General features: G+C 37.8%; 1 protein-coding gene across 1 annotated transcript in view; it reads right to left on the reverse strand.

The window, feature by feature from the left end:
* The window catches only part of LOC124170686 (sialin), a 162,054-nt gene that overhangs the window by 100,151 nt on the left and 40,644 nt on the right, over positions 1–21,259 (reverse strand). The window contains exon 2 of the mRNA XM_046549587.1: positions 14,948–15,024. Within this exon, the coding sequence (XP_046405543.1) occupies positions 14,948–14,999 (52 nt within the window). The 5' untranslated portion in view covers positions 15,000–15,024. The remainder of the gene's footprint in view (positions 1–14,947; positions 15,025–21,259) is intronic.

Here is a 21,259-nt window from a genome sequence, read left to right on the forward strand (position 1 = left end):
CTCCACGGGAGGCAAACATTGAGCAATGATTGATTGACTATCGGTTTCCCGAGTCACCCACTCTAACCCCCTCTCCAATGCCTTCGCCCCTGATGAAGTAACCGAGACACGGCCCCAGACGGATAACGGTGATCCCTTACCGACACACCCTCATGTGGCCGAAAATGAGAACCATTTATTCACATTTATTTCAAAACATTTTATGCCATGGAATCAATAAGAACTTTCTGTTTGTTTATATTTTATTATTTTGAAATTCGTTAGATTTTTCCCCTTGTTCTCACTTGTCTTGTACTAGCTAACTAGCGAGACTTAAGCTATTAGTTTACTAGATAACACTTGTGGCTTCGATAAAAACTTTAGATTTGTATATATTGTAGACATTTGCATTTGATAATACTTAAATTTAAACCGTAGCTTATCTGAATTTTTATCTATTTGCTGCAAAGTATAATAAAAATTACGACGTAAAAGAAAAGTGAATAACCACAACTATTAAAGGCATTCTAAATGTTAAGGCTGGTAGTTCATAATATTTATAACGCAGAGTTGACTTTCATTGATGACTTCCTTTCTGAAGTGTCTTTGATAGTTTCACGTAAGTTCAAGTTCCTTGTGCAAAACTAGGAATGAAGGACAAGATAATATACAAAATTCTGTCCTGTCAAACTCTGTTTTTACAATCGTGCCAGCACCCACGTTCAGACTTCCGGTCAATATCGCCAATGCTTTGCTTCAGCCAAAATTAAGGAAACTAATGCGAGGACTGTTACTCCAGTCGGGACGGAGGATTTCATACGAAGCTATTTTCTTTCTATTCATCGAAAATTTCATGGCAACATGAAAAAGCGAACGATCATAACAATTTTTCCTTTGTGACAGCAGTTAAGTCAGATACCAACAGTGGAGCAAAAGCGGCGAAATTATGAGAAACCATTCTTGTATGATGTTGGGCACGATAAGGTGGAAGTTCTAAATATTAGTAAAATTAGACATAGCAATATTTCCACTGAATTATATTATGACACTTCGCGTTTTTTCGTTACAAACAACATTATCAAGTGTAACAAGCCATAAGAGTTCCTCCTTATAGCTCCCTTGAAGCACCGAGACATATAATATAAGGAGGAACTCTTAAGACTTGTTGCACTTGACAATGTTGTTTGTAACGACGAAACGCGTAGTGTCATGATAAAACTCAGTAGAGATATTGCAATGTCTAATTTTACTAATATGAGAGCCCAAACATAGTTATGGTGACCGAGGGAAGTGGCGTAACTAAGCGGAGAATAAGGGGAATGCAGCCCCCCTGGAATCCTAAAAATAAATATATATTCGTATCACAGCAATTCATGTTTTAGATTGAGTAATTAAATGTTTTGATTATAAATTTGGTCCCTAATTTATTAAAATTAATGGTTCATTTGCATAGTTAACAAACTATAATAGGTTTATTTAAAAAATACCCCTTACTAACAAAGCGAAATTTCGAGGATTATTTCCCGACGTGGTGTGCTATTCAATCTGATCCAATCCCCCCCTCCACAAAGTCAAGTCCTTGTTACACCGTGGACTAAGGGTATAATCCCAAACTTAGATTGTAAAACGACAGCCAATACAATTTTTTAGGGGACACTTGCATGTAATATATTTTTGAATTCAAATACCCTCACGAATTCTAACAAACTAAATCACTTCATGAGCCCGTAGCCCGCGGGAAGACGCAACGTTGGGGCTGTCCTCGATCGCGCCGCAAGGATAGTGAATGACGCACATTGAGCAAGGTCAGTTGGCCTATAAAAAGATGCCAATGGGGAGCTCTTTCCGAAAAGACTGAATTCTTTGGGCCAAAAATAAATCAATTAAGATGACTGAAAAAATGCATGCATGCGAAACTGTGGTTCATTTCTTTTACTCAAATTATTTTCACTCGCGAAACGAAGTGAATGCATAAAATATTAGGAAGTGACATCTGTTCTAATAAAATGAAATCAAAATATCCAAATTCGAGAACGCTACGGACGAAGCTTAAAATCATTCTTACAAATATGTAAATATTCAAGCATACGTATTCACTTATGAGTTTGATGCAGAATATAAAACACGATTAATTGAAACCGACAGTGCTGTCAAAAGACTTTCGCACAAGGTCTTCAGCGGCAATTTTCTAAACAATAATGAATTAAAATTGATTTTCCTCTAAACTCTTAGTACAGAAAAATTAATACGATACTCCGAAGAGGAAAGGAAAAATTGCGAAAGGAAAACATATGAACGTAATCTTTCCGTGATCGATGGCACTTATCTCGACCAGCTAGATTCTCCCTTAAGGAAAAATAGTGTTGATTAATGCACAGTGGAGCAGACGGGATAGATGAGGACGTGAATAGGGTGATGAGACGAAATTATTTTAGGCCTCCATCAAAAAGTAGCGCCGCCGTCATCACTGCTCTGACCTTCCATTTTCCTCAATTTCTCGTTGAGTTTCAGACAATTTTCCTACACGTTTCCCGAGTCTCCTTGAATATTCACGCATCCGCCGGTGCGGTTGCCAACAAACAATAATTATCATTAAAATCCTTTCAGACATTTCTAAAGGCGTCAACCTTAATTATTTTAACGAGGCCACGTCGAAAGACTAACGGAGAGATTAAAATGAATAGCCTTAATTTGCTAAAGCTTATTTTTATAGTAATAACGTGATGTTGTTATAACTATGGCTATTTTGCTAAGAGATTGAACGTCCTTTATCGTTTGGTTCTTCCGTTTGTATATAAGTAACCACTTTTTGTTCGGACTAGTTAATTTTCTTATATGGGCAAATATATTGGCACGAAAATAAAAATTGCGTGGTATAATTTAGGTATTGATTGATTATAGCTGAAACTTTCGGCAACTGCAACTTAAAAAACCGCTTATGGGAAATTATTTGAATAATTATTATATCCACCCTCAATATTTGGTAGATTATCATAAGAGGTAAATTTTTCTTAAAGTAAACGTTTTCGCTAAACGGCTGCATTAAACAGGTATCGTTGTGTAAGTAATTTTTCAAATACCACTTATGGGCGCTTTTTGTAGGTATTTAAACCGTGCAAACACGTCTTCAGAAACGGCCTTAACATCACGCTATCAAAGTGCAAACAGAATTCCTCTGAGAGTAATTTATAGCATGCATCAAAAATTTGTTACAGAGAATTGTTTAAATTACTATTCCATAATCAGAAAAATATTACAATGCACTTGAAATTTAAGGAAATAATCTTCCATTGTGGCGTTTGATTCATGATGGTAATCACCTGACGTCAAATATTCGTTGAACAGGAAATCTGCAGCCATGAATAGGTTCAACGGAGTGCACTGAAAGAGTTTGAGCGTTATTATAAATTGAAATACATATTCGCTAACGGTAACTCAATTATCCCGAGGCGAATGACAAAAAAAACTTGGGAAACGTAACGCAAATAATAAGGAATTTTGATTCCGACCAGTATAATAAAAACATCCACCGATGTCAAGGGTACTCGGTAGAATAAAGGCTGGTGCAAGTGGAGATTCTCATACTGTGGGCCCATGTTCAAATCCTGCGTTGGATGGGAGCATGCACGGAGCCTGATACCTACTTACGAAGACGCATACCTCCTACTCGATCGGTATTTTTTGGAGATGGATAATTCGCTTAAAAAATTAAATCATACACTTGTAATTTTCTTGGCCCTTAAATTATGCTCTCTTCAAAGTTTAACTGTTTCGATTTTAAGATTTTACCTCGGTATTTTCTCAGATGTAAATTTATGCAGTCGGGGAACAGAAACATTTAGGCGAAGGTCTACGCTAAAAAATTTCAAGATTATAGCGTAAGTTTTAAATGAGCAATGCGCCACCAAAAAAGACAAAATACGATCGTTCTAGAGGGAGGTATGCAACCTCTTTAAGTGCTCTGTGATGAAACTTCAACTACAGCAAGATAAATTGGTCGTAAGCCGTGTTCCCATGGCGCATTTCGTTAAGAGAAGGCTAGTGCCGACGCTGGGTTTATCTTCATCCTTCCGTCCTCACCCAACCATAAGATGCAAGAAAAACCTAAGCTCTAGGTCACCTCCTTCAAGAACACCCACCCACCAACAGTGAAGAAATACGGAGGCAAGTTCATATCGGTCCCACTGTATACACATGTGGCTGTCCGTGGCTTCTCCGGATGAGTAACTCACCAAAGCATAACCAACCTCTTGCAAACCTCAGTGTCATAGTGTTGAGCATAAGGCCGAAGTTAATTAGAGGTTTAAGCAATTAAGACACATTAGAGTAGTACACGATTCTTGATGAAGATAACCTTGCGAATTATGATTTAAAGTCGTAATAAACTACACTCGATTCACGCAATTACGTGTTTGGATTACAAATTATGCATGCTCCAGAATTCCAATTCTAAGATGAATACTAAATGATCAATACTCTATGAATGCACAGCTTTGTTTAACTGTCACTTCTTTCATCTTTTTTATACCTAACGGATCAGACAGTGCCAGAAAAAGATATTTTATTTTTCCTAGAAAAATTCTAAGGATAAAAGCTAATTTCACGGCAAGGGTGTTCTAGATGATCGCTTTCAAACCGGTTTCCAGAAAAGATATTCAGGAATCTTTACGTAAAATCATATTGTTCAATCTAGTAAACTTTTCCAACTATGCTTTGCCTACAAAATACATAAACCACAATGGAATTTAACAGATTTGATTATCACCAACTTAGCACGTAATATTTCGCAGAGAAACTGCAAATTAAACTTACAAATAACATTGCAAATGAACTTATGGGGCCGAATAGGCGACTTTTTAGGTCTAGGTTTCGAAAGTAAATCAGGGTCCATAATATGACCCTTGTTCCACGGTAGTACAAGATTATAATACTATGACTCTCACTGAAAATGTAAAATACGATCGTGGTATCAAAATTATATGGATTAGTATACTCGAACATAAGGGAAATTCGGAAAGAATGGAAATTTAAGACGACATAAGAGGGCGAGGAAGATGCTTCGTATCGACTGAAGGATATGAGAGAAGACAAGGGCACCACCCTAACCTTTTCCCAATGTCCACATACGCTGCATTTCCACATGCTGTTCTGTTTAACGTAATCATAAATCCACTGCGCCACCTAAAAAACTCAGCGAAAAAATTTCCTATGCCAGAAATTTATATTGACATATTTATTTTTCCGGAAGAGGGCTATTTACACCCACTAAAAAAAGATACTCCGGTCTAAATGTCATACAACTCACTCCTTTGTATTACAACAAAGATTAATTATATGGAAGGTAAGCACCATGCATCCAGAATTTTTCACTCAGTGTTTTTACTGTCAGAGTAATACTGTGCTTGTTTGTGTAGTTAACTAAAATAGTAAGATGGATTAAGCCAAATTTTGGCCAAATACGTCTTTCGAACGGCATTAATGACTTTTTCATTTATACATTATTTTAAAAATGTATTTCCTTATCGTTTGAGATACTTTTGGTATGCCCGCAAAGCGGTAGCTTTTCCTTTTATAGAGTGGAAAATGATGTATTTTTAAATTTTATTTTTATTTCATTAATTAATTTTTCCTTCATTTCAGTAATTAATTTTGCATCATTAATCCACGAAGAAGCTTTGGAAACTGAAGTAAAAGGTATTATTAACACTCGTAGGCACAAGGGTGATTTGTTGAGACACCGTGCATGTGACGAGGACTCTGGAATTGTGGTCCTAAGTGATGAGTGTCTTACTAGTTGCCCTCAGCCTGCACTAAAAATTCATAATGAGATGATTGATGAACTTGTGTCCTGAATAACCATTTTCGGCGACTTCACTTCCATTTAGCGATTCTCTTTTCGGGATTCTACTAACAGGTTTTGTCTTAGGATGTTCACACCAACAGTAAGTAGGAGAACTTCATAATAAAGCACAGTCGTGAATTCAGCACTTATTTTAAAGTTTACCGATATTAATGTTTAAGAGTCGAGTCAGCAGCTTAGTGCAATCGGTTATTAACTGAAACGAAAATGACCCTAAGCTGCTGAAACTGAATCTGGCGTTTATAATTTTGTTTTATTATGACGATTAACAACTTCCACAAAGTATCGCCTCTTATGTTGGAAGGAAACCAGCAGGGAGCAATTTGTCACGCCATTGGGACACGCGAAGGAAATATCGAAGCTAACGGTCACCTCAGGAATGGGCACCCGCTGATAGCGATACATGCCACTTCCTTCTGAACAACCAAATTCGCTTGTTTTGGTTTCATATCGACCCGCTTTGGGTTCCCAGGGAGTTTCCACGCTCCGATCCCCTCCTCAGAACCCTAGTGTGTACCTTCCCATCGAGTGGATCGATAATTTTAGACGACTTCCATAGAATGGGAAAGTCAATAGAAGAGGAATGATGGAAATAAAATTTAGCACAAGAAACTTGTTCTCATCTTACAATTAGCGGTGTTATGCTGTGATTGTTAAGAACAGATGAACACGCGGTTCCGCACGTGGCTTACGGAACTGGTCCTCCCCGGGGTCGTTGACCCCTCCCGCAAGAGGGTCCTGATCGCCTGAATTTCTTTTCAGGGTTGCCAGCATGGGTTTGGGGTGTAGGGGTGTGGTTGGGGGATTGCCTGCTGACATCTGGCGGCCAAGTTCAGAAGTGTGGCAATCGTTACAGGTCCTAAGACGAAGGGGATGTGGGCTGAAGAAGCTTTATGCAGCTGGTTGGATGCAAATGCATGCCTCTATCCTGCTTCGTCCCCTTGCGTGACGATTGCAATTTCATCCAATCGGCCATGAAAAAGCATGAATCGGGCACGTTATTTTTCGCGTGAACGATCAAACAGCTCGAATTATGAGTAATTGGAGGTGTCAGGAAACAAAAAATACATGCAGTGCCTAAAATTTTGGGCTAAATACATCCTTTGTTTCATTCAAATAAATTGACAGCAAGCGACGTCAGACAGTATTTTATTTCTTGATTTTTACTCGGCTTCCCAATTGCAAGGATAGTTCTCGAGTCTCACGGGGTAGGAAGTAGCAGCAATGCAACTTTATAGAACGATCCGTCCCCAGAGCTTAAGATAGATTCAATATGTTATTACCTGGAAAATGGACGATAATACCTACTATTTAATTTACAATGACTTGTAAACAAAAAAATAGAGCTCGTCAGTTACATACGTAAAATATTATTAAGAGAACTTAGCAATAAAAGGTTTATCAGTTTGATTTTATTCACAAAATACCATTCTGCAGAGCAATAAACATATTTTAGTTAAAGCCTTAGATGCACTTTTAAAGTCATTCATGTTACTAACGTTTTTATTACTGGAGGAAGAGCATCACATATTTTCCAGAGCATTAATTTGGGCCTTTCTGATAGGTAACTTGTGGGCATGGACATGTATTCATCCTTCTAGTGACATGTGGATGAATGGAATTGTTTTCCTTATACTTTTGCGATAGGATATTTACGGCCATTTTATAGTAAAAATACCAATAGATTACACGTAAGGAGCACTAAACGTGATTTTTCGTACCCTTTCGGTCAATGATAGCGTTTAGGGCGTAAAATTAAAAAAATACCTTACAGGAAAATAAAATTTTACGGGAAAAGTGTGGGGTTTGGTCCATTTTAAACAGGCATTAACTATTTTGAGCGTGTAGTGTCGTAGTCATTTTTTCGTGGCTTTTATTCCCTGTAATGCCAACTCCAACCTAAAATAATGGAAGAAGGCACAACGGGGTGAAAAATTCATGGGTAGGTAAAAATAAGATTAAGAAAAGGCTTCAAAACAGCTAAGAAAAAAATCAATGCAAATGCAGGACACTTGCAGAGGTTTACAGCGAAATCTCAGTTTAAACGGTCCAGTGGTATGAAAATAATTTTTCGCCGAGCACTAAAATTTAACTTCTCTAATTTAAATGATGAAGATTTATCCCAAGAAACGTCATAAACTTATCTGCGAAGGGCGTCGATTTTTCGTCGTGTGCAATTTTAGAAGTAGGAAACGGATAGAAAATAAATAAGTACCTTCATTGATCATACTCGATCACAACCAAGGAAAAACAAAAATATTGAGCGAGTCCGTTATGACGCCGGGTTTCGAAAATGGGAGAGTGAATGAAAACTTATGAGCGTTTATCCGTCTTAATCATAATTAAAACACCGTGTACAATTTAACGAAGATTTTAATGCTGTCTAGCGTTTTGACGTCTACAGCGTTATTTTCGAGACCAAACAGCGTATCACAAAGTACGACTCACTCCTTCAACTCAATTTTCGGTCATTACTGATCTCGGTATACGTTCTTCCCTCCAAAAGAAGTTATGCCCTCTACTAACATGTTCGCTCATCGCGAAAGAGATAAATTCATCATTGTTCTCCAATGCGAATAGGCGGCCAAAAGGTCATTCGCCTTAACATCATAATCAGGGCGATACAATGATTCACCAATGTGACAAAAAATCCTGAAGAAGGACAGATATTTTTCACAACGCGATGAGTACTAAGCTTCTGGCACAACGAATGCGGATTTACTCGATATGAAAAGAAGCAATGAAACTTACGAAAACCATGCGACTTCTATTCGAAAAGCATCGCAGGTTTCGACCATGTCAATAACCAATGCCAAATAACTTTCCACACAAATGTAATAAAATGACCGACCACGATTTGGTACCGCATGTCTTAATTAATGGCTCCGAAACCTGATGAAGTAATTCCCTTGGTATGGTAATTTACTATTGGTTGTTTGCTCTGAAATATTTAGGACCTACTTCCGCAAAGGCAAGTTCCGAGGCTGAACGTACATCTTTCTGATGATGGATTTAAAAAATCTACAAACAATCTTGTTTCCATAAAATATCCATGGCATCACTTAGCTCTTTCCGTATTCCGATTCAGGGTTTATCCTCATAATCGCAGATGAGAAGATATCGCCCAAAGATTAACTCAGTTAACATATCCAGGACGTACTGAGTATCCGGGCGAGTGATAGAAAAGTTAAGAGCGAATAAAAAATATAACAATACATTATGTAATAATAATAATAATAATTTTTCATCGTCTTCAGTATATTTTCAAGGCAAAACAGCGTTCCCTAACGTAACGCCTGATTCCGTTAAATTGATTTTCCGTCTTTACAAAAAATTGCTTGTTGTGAACGACGCTAAACCAAGCAAATAGTGGCAAAGGTTATTGCAATCAATGTAATCAATGGCTATATCAAAGGAAAAATCTCAATTTCCCAAGAATAATAACCATGAGAAGCCAAATCGATAATTAAAAACCCAAACAAATTCCACGGAAAGAACGATTACGCCATATTTTCCATGAATTAACGACTTCAGTCGAATCAGCCGATAAGTTCCAACGGCAACGCCTTGGTGGTCTCCTCGCGAGGAAATATTGATACCGATTTACTGCCATTGCGCCATGTCAACATTTTACTAGCTGCAACAATATGCTCAGTGAGATAATAAGGACAAAATAATCATCGGGAGGAATGAGCATAGAGCCATTATTGGAATGGAGAGAATTATTGTATTTGTGGATGAAATAAGATGCAACATTCTTTAGCAAAATCATAACACCCTGGAATTCCGTCCCATGTTGAACTCTTTCTTCGCAGGCTTTGAAAAAATTGAGCTTCATTACGATACTTAAAACTGGCCATCAAAGTAAGGAAGCGAGTTGAGGAATTACCATTGCAGTTCAATAACTTTGGTACTGTGATGCTTTTGACTGCGGAACAATATGGACAATTAATGACTAAAAGTCTCCGGCATTTTCTCTGGGAAAACTTGGTTGGTTACAATGACAAAGAGAATCTAATGAGTAGACGATTTGGCATCACGATATAGCTAAATATAAGAACCCTACGAGAGGTTATGAGACTTCACAATTACAAATAGGGTGGTTTCCTATTATTTTTTTATTGCCTAAATCGAAAGATTATTACTCCTGGAGTACGTATTTCACGCTTTTAGATTTTTACATGACGATATCTATTTTTCGCGATTAAATGAAAAGTGAAAATTTTCAAGCGCGCGAAAACGCGACGCCTAAGTATGAATGCCGGGAAATCTCTCCGTGTGACGTATTTCTGGTTCCCGCTGCCGCCCTGTGAGGTGACCTTGACGCGAGTTGAGCGCTGATACGACGCAGGCTGCTAGCGGGTAGCTGAGTACCCTGCTGGCTGGTAGCGCTTGGCTTAAATATAGATTATTATTACCTTATCAAACGAAGAAAACTTTCCGACCTTAGCCAGTTTTAATAAGTGATTATTAAGACATGTTTCCCTGAGCTCTGCGCCTCATGCATGCATTGGTAACCTCAGACGATGTATAACTCATATCTTCTCGTATAGAAACTAGGTCCCTGTGACGTCACGCGGAGTGGAATCGCATGGGCGCCAATCTGGCTTTTTTCAAATGAGGATAAAATTTGACCCTTGCCATTCGTCTAAACCGGTATTTCTAAAACCAAATAATTTGTGTATTATGAATACACTAATGGTGGGTAACGAATCGCAATCAATGCCTATCGTTTTCTTTGATGAAGGAAACTGCCCTATTACATTAAAACAATTCTCGAAGAGACTAGAATGCAGCTTCAACACCGGCAAAGAACAGCTATCTCAATTCTTCACAATGGAAAACAAACTATCGAATTCGAAGAGAAGGTATTATGTGATGATCTCTCTTAAAAAGCGAATGAAACTGGATCATACTTGCTCAAATCAATAAGCCCAGAGGTTTTCAAGGAATTTTGATAGCAAAAAATCTCAAGCCTTCATGCTAAAAACATAGTCAATAACTTTCACCGGGGACTATTATCTTCAGGAATCAAAGGAGAAGAGGGATATAGATAGAAGACAAGGGAGATAGAAGGAAGATATATATATATATGAGGGCAAATGAAGAATAAAGGAGAGATGGAAAGGGCTAAAATAAGGGAAGAAAAAAGTAAAAGTGATAAATGGAGTCAAAGTTCTCCCAAGAACAACTGTCGTCAATGAATCCGCTGTTTCATCACCCATCATTTAAGCGAGTTGCAACGTGATTGCACAAGTTTTAAATGAGTACTTAAAAATTTACGCCCGCGTGTCGCTTACGTTTGGTGTAAAGAAGTTCCATTCATGTGCACAATGACATCGTCAGGAGTAAGTAACATAATTCGCCGATCACGCCGTCTATGACCTTGTCACAGTTTTTGAAAATAAAGTTTGATTAAATGCTAAAAGCTGCCAAAAATATTGAGTACGAGAAATTACGATACGATAAATATATTTTATTTTAAACGGAAAACATATCATTTGTTCAGTAAACAATATTTAAATAGTTGCATACTTAATGGGAACAATGTCATTCTCCGATATCATTTTTATTTCCCAAAATGACATAGAAAATGGCGAATCACTGAAAGGACATCGATGATTTTCACGTAGATGAGGAAACGAATGACTTTTCAATATCCTTTTCAATTGATAAAGGTAAAGGCGCTGAAATTGACATTACCTATATTAATGAACCTTTGTTTGAACTGCATAAAATACCCCTTTCAAATATATGTACAGTTCAATTTTTGCGCTTTTACGCGTAAAATTTGAACTATACATGCAAGTAAAAACACCACAAGGCCGATGAAAATATGAAATTTCACATGCTATTCCCATACTTTCCAATTAATTCTCATACCACCATAGGTAGCTCACGTATCTGAAGATAAAGTGTGACATTGACATTTTGGGCGGGAACTGAGCACAAAATGATAATATTTGCACTGCCTTGATACGGAACGCCACAGTATTGATCACAATCTGGAGGAGATTATATCAATATTATGCCGAAAAAATTAGTCATCCAAAGCAAGCGATTATCTTTCATGAAACTTCAGTGAGTGAAATTTCCATGCACTAAAAATGAACTTCTCTCGGATTTGCAACCAGCCCGGGAAATCAGGCACAAACACTTCCTTTTGGCTGCCATATTTTCTCTTGCCAGCGCGCAAACCCAAGAGAAGTTTATCCATTCTATTCGCCGGAAAATTTTTAAATATTCAATGTAAAAATTAAATATTACTTCCTAAAAGAGGAGGGGATCGGAGGAAGCAATTTTAAGGAAATACATTCCTCAGCGCGCGACGTCAAAAATTAAACAAAAAACTATGATTCCAATGATAGCCTTCATAATTAATTTTTTTAAATTTATTAATATCAAATTCCCCGTAAACAGCACATGACGGCCTTTTACAACGAGGGTTTCCAATATTAACTAAGTACAACACAAACATCCATGCCCTGGATATGGATCACCTACCCAGGCGGGATTCGAACCCACGACCTACGTTTTGGCAGGCGAGGATTTTACCCCACCGCCACCGAGGCCGGCGATTCACTTACTTGCAAGTGATTGAACCCAAAAGTTCGTTAGGATACCATCATTTTGAATGACCATGAAGGTTTATAGCTCACTCTAGAAACGACCAAGCAGTTACACAGTGATTGACTTCCCGGAGTGAGAATAATTTTAATGAGAAATCTCTATCATGTTTTTAAAAGGTATAACCATGCCACAAAGCAGTGGCGTAACTAGGAATATGCTTTGGGGGGATGAGTAGGATTAGTGGAAGCCATCCTCCCAGAAAACGGGGATTTCAGGAAAAATTTTGAAAAATAACATGCCTGAAAATGAATTTAACATCATTTTGGCACTTAAAATTTAACTTTAAGCAGATGCAGTTATTATACATCAAATCCAGACAAGATTTTAAAATAACTTTTTGATTTCTCTGACGCTTTGGGGGGATACATCCCCTTACAGTTACGCCACTGCCACAAAGTATGGGACAAGCAAAAAGGAATATAAGTCGATTCCTTAAATTTGACGATGGAAGAGGAAAAAACTCTGCTAACAATACATAGAGAGTTAATATCAGACCCCTGTAGCATATAGTAAAAGAGCAACTTTAGCTCAGCGGAATTCAACCAGAAATAAAAATGTTAAACATTAATATCAGCTATTTGTTTACAAAACTTATTACATTTCACTGCTCGGTCAGTTAAGAACTGAGGCAATAAATACATCACGGTTTTCTGAGAAAATTGGAAGCAAAAGAAGACGAATTAAATGCAAACAATAAAGCCACTGAATAAATTAGATTTTACTCATTCTGAATCGGAAAAACAATACGTATCAAGCGAATATCGCATTTATTCTTAGAAGGCCTGCGACAGAGCATAAAAAATGCATATTTATTACTGTAATAATGAGGACTAAGGGAAAACATGATAAGAGGAGAGGTACAACTTCGCAACTGTCAGGTTTCAGTCCGACCTCGAATATTAGGCAAACCTATGGGATTCGGGATAGGAATCAACTTGAGGCTGGACGGCGATATTTGGTGGAACTTAGTGACAGGAAACATAATAAAGGCACACTGTTCTGTGTTCCACAGAAGTTTTCGAAAACTTCGGGACAGGAAAACTTAACACATGAGCTAAATAGAATATTCCGGAAAATGGCGCGAATAAGAAACTGCTACGACCTAACAGCATGTTAGACAACATTTATTTAGTTTTTGATTCTTAGAAAATTTAAAGATAGGCATGTTTCGCTTGGAATAATTTAACTTAATGCCCTACTCAAAGAAAATTGCAACAGGTCATTTCCCATTGATCTGCCCTTCTTTACCAATTATGCACACCTTGCTCTAAAAAGCTGTGTAAAATATATTTGTATTGTGCACGTACGTAGAGGTATTTGAATGCGATGATAATTCACGAGCACGTGCTTATAATGAAACATCATACATAAGAGTGGAAAAAATGGCTCGCATTAAATTAAATTTATCGAGAGAAGTCGGTGGAATAAATTTTTGCATCAGCTGGAGGGTCCACAAAAACTATTAATTTAAAATAATGAAAATTTTGATGCAGCCTCATAAAAATTAAATGGCTTGGCATTATAAGATTATAATTAGAAATTTTGCCTAAAATGATAAGAAAAAGGATGAATGAGAGGCAGATTTCTCTAGATGAACGCGCAAAAGTCATCATACCACATGCAACTGGCATGAATGCACTTAAAAGCTAAGGTGCACTCAGATTCAAATTTTATTCATTCTACCATCGAGGTTCCGAGTGATGGCATTCCATCTTACGAACATGCACTAAACCTTTACTTTGGATGGCAAATAAAAGCAGTTAATCGGGCAATGATTTAACCAAAAGAATATCTCGTGAATAAGTGAAAGAATCGACTCTATCTTGGGAGGGAAGAAAATACAAAATTATGCCGAGTAATCAGCGTTTTAATTAGCAATGAAAATAAGAGCTACATTATAAGGAAATAAAATTAACTTTGTACGTTCCGTACAGAATAATTATTAACAACGAACGGCTATCATAATGCTAAAACTTTTTGAAGTTACCTTGAATATTATTTAACAGTATCAAAACTATAACTATTCGAAGTAATACGTAAAAAGTGAAATTTATTTCCCTGTATCGTGGTCTCTCAATGTGTATCCCGGAAACCATTTAGAAAGAGTAAAGTGAACGTGAGAATTTCGCTTTTGAGGAAAAACAGACACAAAACATCCCTTTTAACGTTCATATTGTGTACATCTTAATGGTTGTTCATCAAATACTATTGTAAGCCCAATGTCGATATTTCGGTGAACGATTCGGTTTTACACACGAGTTGATATATTATGAGTTGGTTGAGGATAATTTTTAGAAATTAGAGTAGATTATATAAGTGGAATACTCTACTATTACTATTGTCCAAAATATGAATAGATTTACTGATAATCTAATCGACAAGGCCTGTGTTGTTTCACCGCTGCTCCCACATAAATAACTCATAGCCCCTTCCATTTAGTTCTCAATCAATACTAGTACGACAAAGTTATTCACTCACCGGAGAGTCTTTGGAAGAAGTTCCTCTTGCTCTGGTTCGTCGATGACGCCATGGCTGGTTAACTGAGATATCCGTCACTGTAATAGAAAATAAATCAGTTGAAACCGCATTCAATTTGGTATGTCAGAATGTGACAGTGAGAAAAGAATTCCAAAAAAGGAAGAGATATAAATTTTCCGTCATAAGTTTTCAGGGCAATAGGTAAATACAGTATTTGAGCAGAAACCAATTTTCCTGTTATTTGACACTTTTTATTAAACATGAAAATCTTGTTTAAAACTTATCTCTATCTTTCAGGACTTGGCCTATCACGACTAAATCCTTGCCTCCAGCAATTTCCATTCCTGCCACTCCATTCAACTACTAATTTCCAGGAGCAATCAACGAGACTGCAGCCAACGTATGCTGTCCATTAATTCCAAATTTAAATATAAGCTGATATTTTCTTTGCCATTGCATATTATCCTGGATGTGGAGATATATAAGGAGGTAAGGAGGGAGGAGGTAGGATAATTCTACCCGAGGTAAATCATACAAAAAGCTCAACAATGATTGGAGATAGGAGCTTGGCTTTTTATAAAAATGTAAAAATAATAAAATTTTGAATATTAAAACATTATGCACGTCAATGTAATTTATGGCTCAAGAAAGAATCGTGATATATACAACATGGAACTGCTTACTGCGTACTGTGAACCTATCAAATTCGCATTTTATGATATTTTATGCTCAATAATTACACATAAAATATTTAGATCAGAAAAACTTTTCAACTGTAATGCGCGGGAAACTATAGATTTGCATTTACAAAGCTGACATGCAAATCCTGAAAAACTTTATGATTGCGGTCCAGCCAAGAGTGAGTCATTACACATATATATCACTCACGTAATCACTAGGTGCTCCAACACGAAGGTTATTTGGATAGGTTAAGGCAAAGCTCCACCCATCATACATTTCACGCATTCAGGAGAATAGAGGCCAATATATGTCCTTGGACAGTAAAAATTAGACATCAATTGGGTAATTAATTGAAAGAACTTCATCGAGTCCGTTCAGAGAAAATATGAGCAATTGAAAGAGGCTCAAATCAAAAAGCTAGGACCAACGAGGACAATTGCATAAAAAGCCCTCGGTGACACGGGGTTATTTGTTAAAATCTTAGGTTTAAATCCATAGTTATAAAATTACTTTTTAATACTCTACACCGAAATGCCATATAAGTCTTAAGTCTTCTTCTACATTTTGCTCTAGCTTTTTCAAATCAACATCATTATAAGAGACCTGAATAATTCTAAACTTGCACTGTTCTTGAAAACTCAATTTTGTTGATGACATTTGCCTCACAATTTCACTATATTCATTTGAAGTAAATTATCTTGTAGGCGGTGAACATTAAATCTCAACGAAAATAGCTGATCGGTTGGAAGTGGTTGAACTATGCAAGGTGATACTAATCAACATGTCCTGGGTGATAGTATTAGTAATCTTAGATTTTTATGACAGTATTAACAAAATTAAGATGAAATGGATAATGGTAGTGAAGAACCTGAATCATAAAGAAGTTGTCTAAATAAAATAATGATGGTCATAAATATTTTTTCAAACCTTAATCAAATAATAGGATAACAACAAATACCATAACGCTGATACATATTTGAGGCTTTTTCGAGGCCAAGACCACTGAAACAGTCAATCACCAAACCACCGATTTTTAGGCATACTAAAAAACGCAACGAAAATTAAATTTTGTGTCGCACAACAAAACTCATTCCACCATAAACTATTAGAACTATTAGAACACTCTGAGTTCCACTTCCTTAACTGATACCAACCAGGTATTTGCATGAGAAATCATCCTGGAGTCACCACTAATTCCTGCCTGCCTTCAAGTGCTTATTGAGAGGAGGGGTTCACGAATTATAATAAAATTGCCATGCGGTTGATGCTGACATGGGTTTACTGACAGGATATTTCTCCGAAAATTATCCCTGATTTACGAGAAATTTTCAAATAATTCCTACTTCCATTAAAGTACCCCACATACTTCCCGACAAAGAAATAGAGATACCCGAGCTATTATCTTAGAATTTTCAATAAAATGCATTAATAAGTGTAGAATCACATGATTTCGTAAGATACAACAATATTTAAGAAGCGCGGGTAAAACATTATACGTTTTCCGGCTAAGCTTCGTGGAATAGTGAATTGAGAAAGAAATTTCACATCGAACATTTCACCCTCATTATTTTTCCCAATTATGTTTCAGCATTATGTATCATTCTCGAGGATAATGTAACGACACTTTGCGTTGAAACCATTGCCAATAAAAGGAAATAAGAGGAATGCACAAAGTGAAATGCCAACTGATATAAGATAGGTTATAACATACAAATGATAACAGTTATTTTGAATTGAAATTAGAATGCATTGTAAAATGCGATTTCCGAGGAAATAGCAAAGGAATTCAATTGATTCAACGGATATTTGGCAGAGAGCAGAAAGAAGGATAAATTTTGATTCTTTTTAATACATGACGCTTACTTCACGAAGGATCTTATTAATTGATAAATCCAAGCCTCCTTCTCCTACGGGGATTGATAGCGGATTGGACAAGGGCATTTTGGCACGAACACAGGACACAAAATCAGAGGAATAAATTCGTGAGCGTAGAGGTTAAAAAAATTCAGTCATACGGAGATCGATCAAAGACCAAAACAGAAAAATAACATAATTCACCGCGACATAATAATTGACAATTCAGTAACTTAGCTGGTTTTTTACTCGACATTACCGAATAAAATGCCCAGAAGTACTAACGGGTCGTCACGTTGTACGTAGATATTCTTACTTTCCTGTATATACAGGCAATATTATCGTAGCAGAATGAATTTTTCATGTTTGGTGAGAGTCAATCCCTGCCACATACGTGCATATGTCACTGTGGTAGCACCTGCATATGTCACTGTGGTAGCACCTGCATATAGCGTAGGACAAGACGGGGAGTAACATTCTTCGCCAAACACACTGTAAGTGCCTCGCAGCATACAACATGGATGTAAGAAAATAAGCAGACGCTTTCTATGACAGATGCGCAGATGCTGTTGAAATAAGGACTGAGTGAAGTGTGGCAAGGTGGGACTAAAATGTACACATGACGACAAAAGATCCATGGCGTAGGATGAAATCATGATTTATCGTACAGAAGTTGCGACTTTGTGAAAGCAGTTGATACGCATAATAAATGACTAGAAATACGTAATTACTTCCACTCAATATTTATGAAATATTAATTGATAATTGAAACACATTACATGACACATACTGCGTCGAAATCTTAGGCTTTAACATAAAATTTTGTGAGAAAGTTAATTCGAATTTTTCATTCTTCATGATGCATGTATTACTATGCCTAATACTTGGAAAAATTAAACTAAAGGCAAGGTTGAAAATTTTCAAAAGAAGTGCGATATTTGAAAGTTACTAACAGATGACACCATTGACCCTATCAGATGCACATTATTTGGCGTTAAGAGTTTATTTTCCTAGCGGTTTGGGAATCTTAATCGTAGTAGGTCAGAGGCTGAATCTTTGTATCGAATAAATTTACGATCAATGTAGGAGCGCGCACATGATCGTTCGATTCGTTAGTCTATTCGCTTGAGTAATGATGAAGGCGTGCTCGAGGCACATGATCAACCAATGGTAGCCACAACAAGCTGCCTACATAACTTCAGAAGCGTGAATAGATTCACCAAGTAACTCCAGTTGCGTACACTTGGATAAGCTCCAGGAAATCTGCGGACACTTGCGCTGTGCAATAATAAATAAATTCAATACATTAAGTTATGTAGGTTTCCGCGGGCGGTTGCTTGTGAGGATAAAGGTCTTCCGGGTTTGAATCCGCGTAGGGAGGGATCGGATTGGTATGGCAGCTAGAGTGTTACTTCACACTTCATGGTCACGGGTTCGAATCGCGGCGGTTGCAGAGAATTTACAGACACTGCCTGATCCCTGCTTGAATGATGTAAGGAGGGCATTTCAAGTGCAACACTCCGACCGCCGGATTGGACGTTAAGCCGGGGTCCCTTGGCGCCTTTCGTTAGGAGAAGGTTAATGCCTACGCCGGGTTTCACTCCACCCATCCTTCCCTACCCTTCCCTCGTGGTACAAATGATCTTAGCGGTCGGTCCAAATATCCAAATATCATAGCATACGGAATGAGGCATGGACAATGACAGCAGCGGAGAAATCGAGGGTAGATGCCTTCGAAATGTGGTTCTACAGAAGAATGATGAGGCTCAAATGCAATGAGGAAGTCCTGAGAAGAGTAGGAGAGAAGAGAAGCCTCATGAAAACCTTGATGAGAAGACGGAATAACCTTCTAGGCCATATCTTAAGACTTGATGGCCTGATGAAACAATCGTCGAGGGACAAGTAGACGGCCAGAACGGAAAAGGAAGACCTCGATTTAAACGCATGGAGCAGAAAAGGAAGGATGTGAAAGCAAAGAAATGCGTATGTGTGAAAAGATTAGCTGATAAGAGTGGAGATATGCGTCAAACCAATCTTAGAATGGCTGACAAGTGATGATGACCGTGCCGAGTCCGCGTTGGTCCATTTCTTCGGACGACAGTTTTGCCTGGGTTGAAATCGGCTTCTTCCCCCACTGTCACGCAGCATTACTAGGACGGAAAGAACTTATCTTTCGTCCCCTTTCTAAATGCATATGTAGTTCGTTGGAATAACGAATATAAATCACCCGATTGCATACAAATCATCGAACAAAAACCGAACTTAGTATTTTCACACTTTTTGATGGACTTTCAACGGTTCAAGCTCCTTTGTGATACTCTCGAGAACTGACGTAGGTGCGATCAGTATGAATGTGTGAGTTAATATTAGGGAGTGGCAGGACTCGGGACACAAGAAAGGGCGATTGCGTACAGAGGTAGACGGAGGGACAAAGGTCAACTATGATTTGATTTCATAAGGTATGAACCAGCTGGAGAGGTAGAAGAACAAGCGCAAGAAAAGTGTGGGCAATGTGCTATAATATAACAGATGGCTTCAGGCTTAACTACGTGAAACCTTTCCATAATGGAAAATGAAAGAATAACTTTGTTAGGTTCACTAATATATTTGAAAAAGCACGACCCGCTTTCATAACATAATCTGACGATGTTATGAAACCCGGGTCGTGCTTTTTCAAATATATTAGTGAACCTAATAAAGTTTATTCTTTCATTTTCCATTATAAGCTTTGCATATGTTTTCGAGAATACGATTCTATTTAAAACGAATACTATATACAACGGCAGGGGCGCAGCTAGGAATTATGCCAAGGGGGGGTTTCAGGCACAACTAAAACTGAGGGGCTTGGGAGTATTGCATACCCGCCAGGGTAAGCGAGAGGTGCGGAGGCCCTCCGCCGGAAAAAAATTAAGATAAATGGTTCAAAATGGTGAGTTTTACGGCCGTCTGAGGGATATTTTATTAATCCTCGCACTTTTATATAAGCAATATTAATCCAACTAAGTAAATTAAATTTAACTTTAAAATTCTGTGAGCTCTGGGGGGGGTTTATCCCCCAAAACCCCCCCACGCTGCGCCACTGTACAACGGCACCTATAAAAGACGGCACGACGGCAATCTTCTCTTCCGATTCCTCCATCCGAGATGAGTGGAAAAAAGTCATTGTACAACTCAAATGAGCTATGCTGAGAACTGAAGCTGATATACTGAGAACCGTTCACATTTCAAATCTCCAATAGATGAATTACGCTTGTCTTTGAGATAAGAAATGCTCGTGTATTCACCGCCAACATAAAGACACCTTTTAACGAATGCATAAACGGGTAAACCAATGCCTTGGGTAAAATCTCACCAGAGACGTACATATCTCGCTGCATTTGAAACAACTATAACAACGCAATAAAACCGATAAAGACCTATTTACATTAGCATACATAATAACCGTAACGCTTCGGACAAATGCATCGTAATTGCTACAGCTCATAACCGTAGCTAAAACATTTACTAGACTTCCTACGCCGTCTCCGCACGGCCATCTGAAAAACAATCCATCTTCCACGTTTGTCACTCGCACTGGCGGTTTAAGGCATATCCAACCTCATTAGGGAGATTAGACGGCCATAACCATGCGTGGGAAGGAGGGGCAAAAAGAAACATCAATGTATCCTTAACCCGTCCATTAGCCCCAATAAAGACTTACGCGAAGACGAGCAGATAACAACCTAATAACGCGGCCGGTCTACGAGAAAACAATCTCCAGGCGAGACGAAAAATATC

The sequence above is a fragment of the Ischnura elegans genome, chromosome X (genome assembly GCF_921293095.1).
Source record: "Ischnura elegans chromosome X, ioIscEleg1.1, whole genome shotgun sequence".
Lineage (NCBI taxonomy): Eukaryota > Metazoa > Arthropoda > Insecta > Odonata > Coenagrionidae > Ischnura > Ischnura elegans.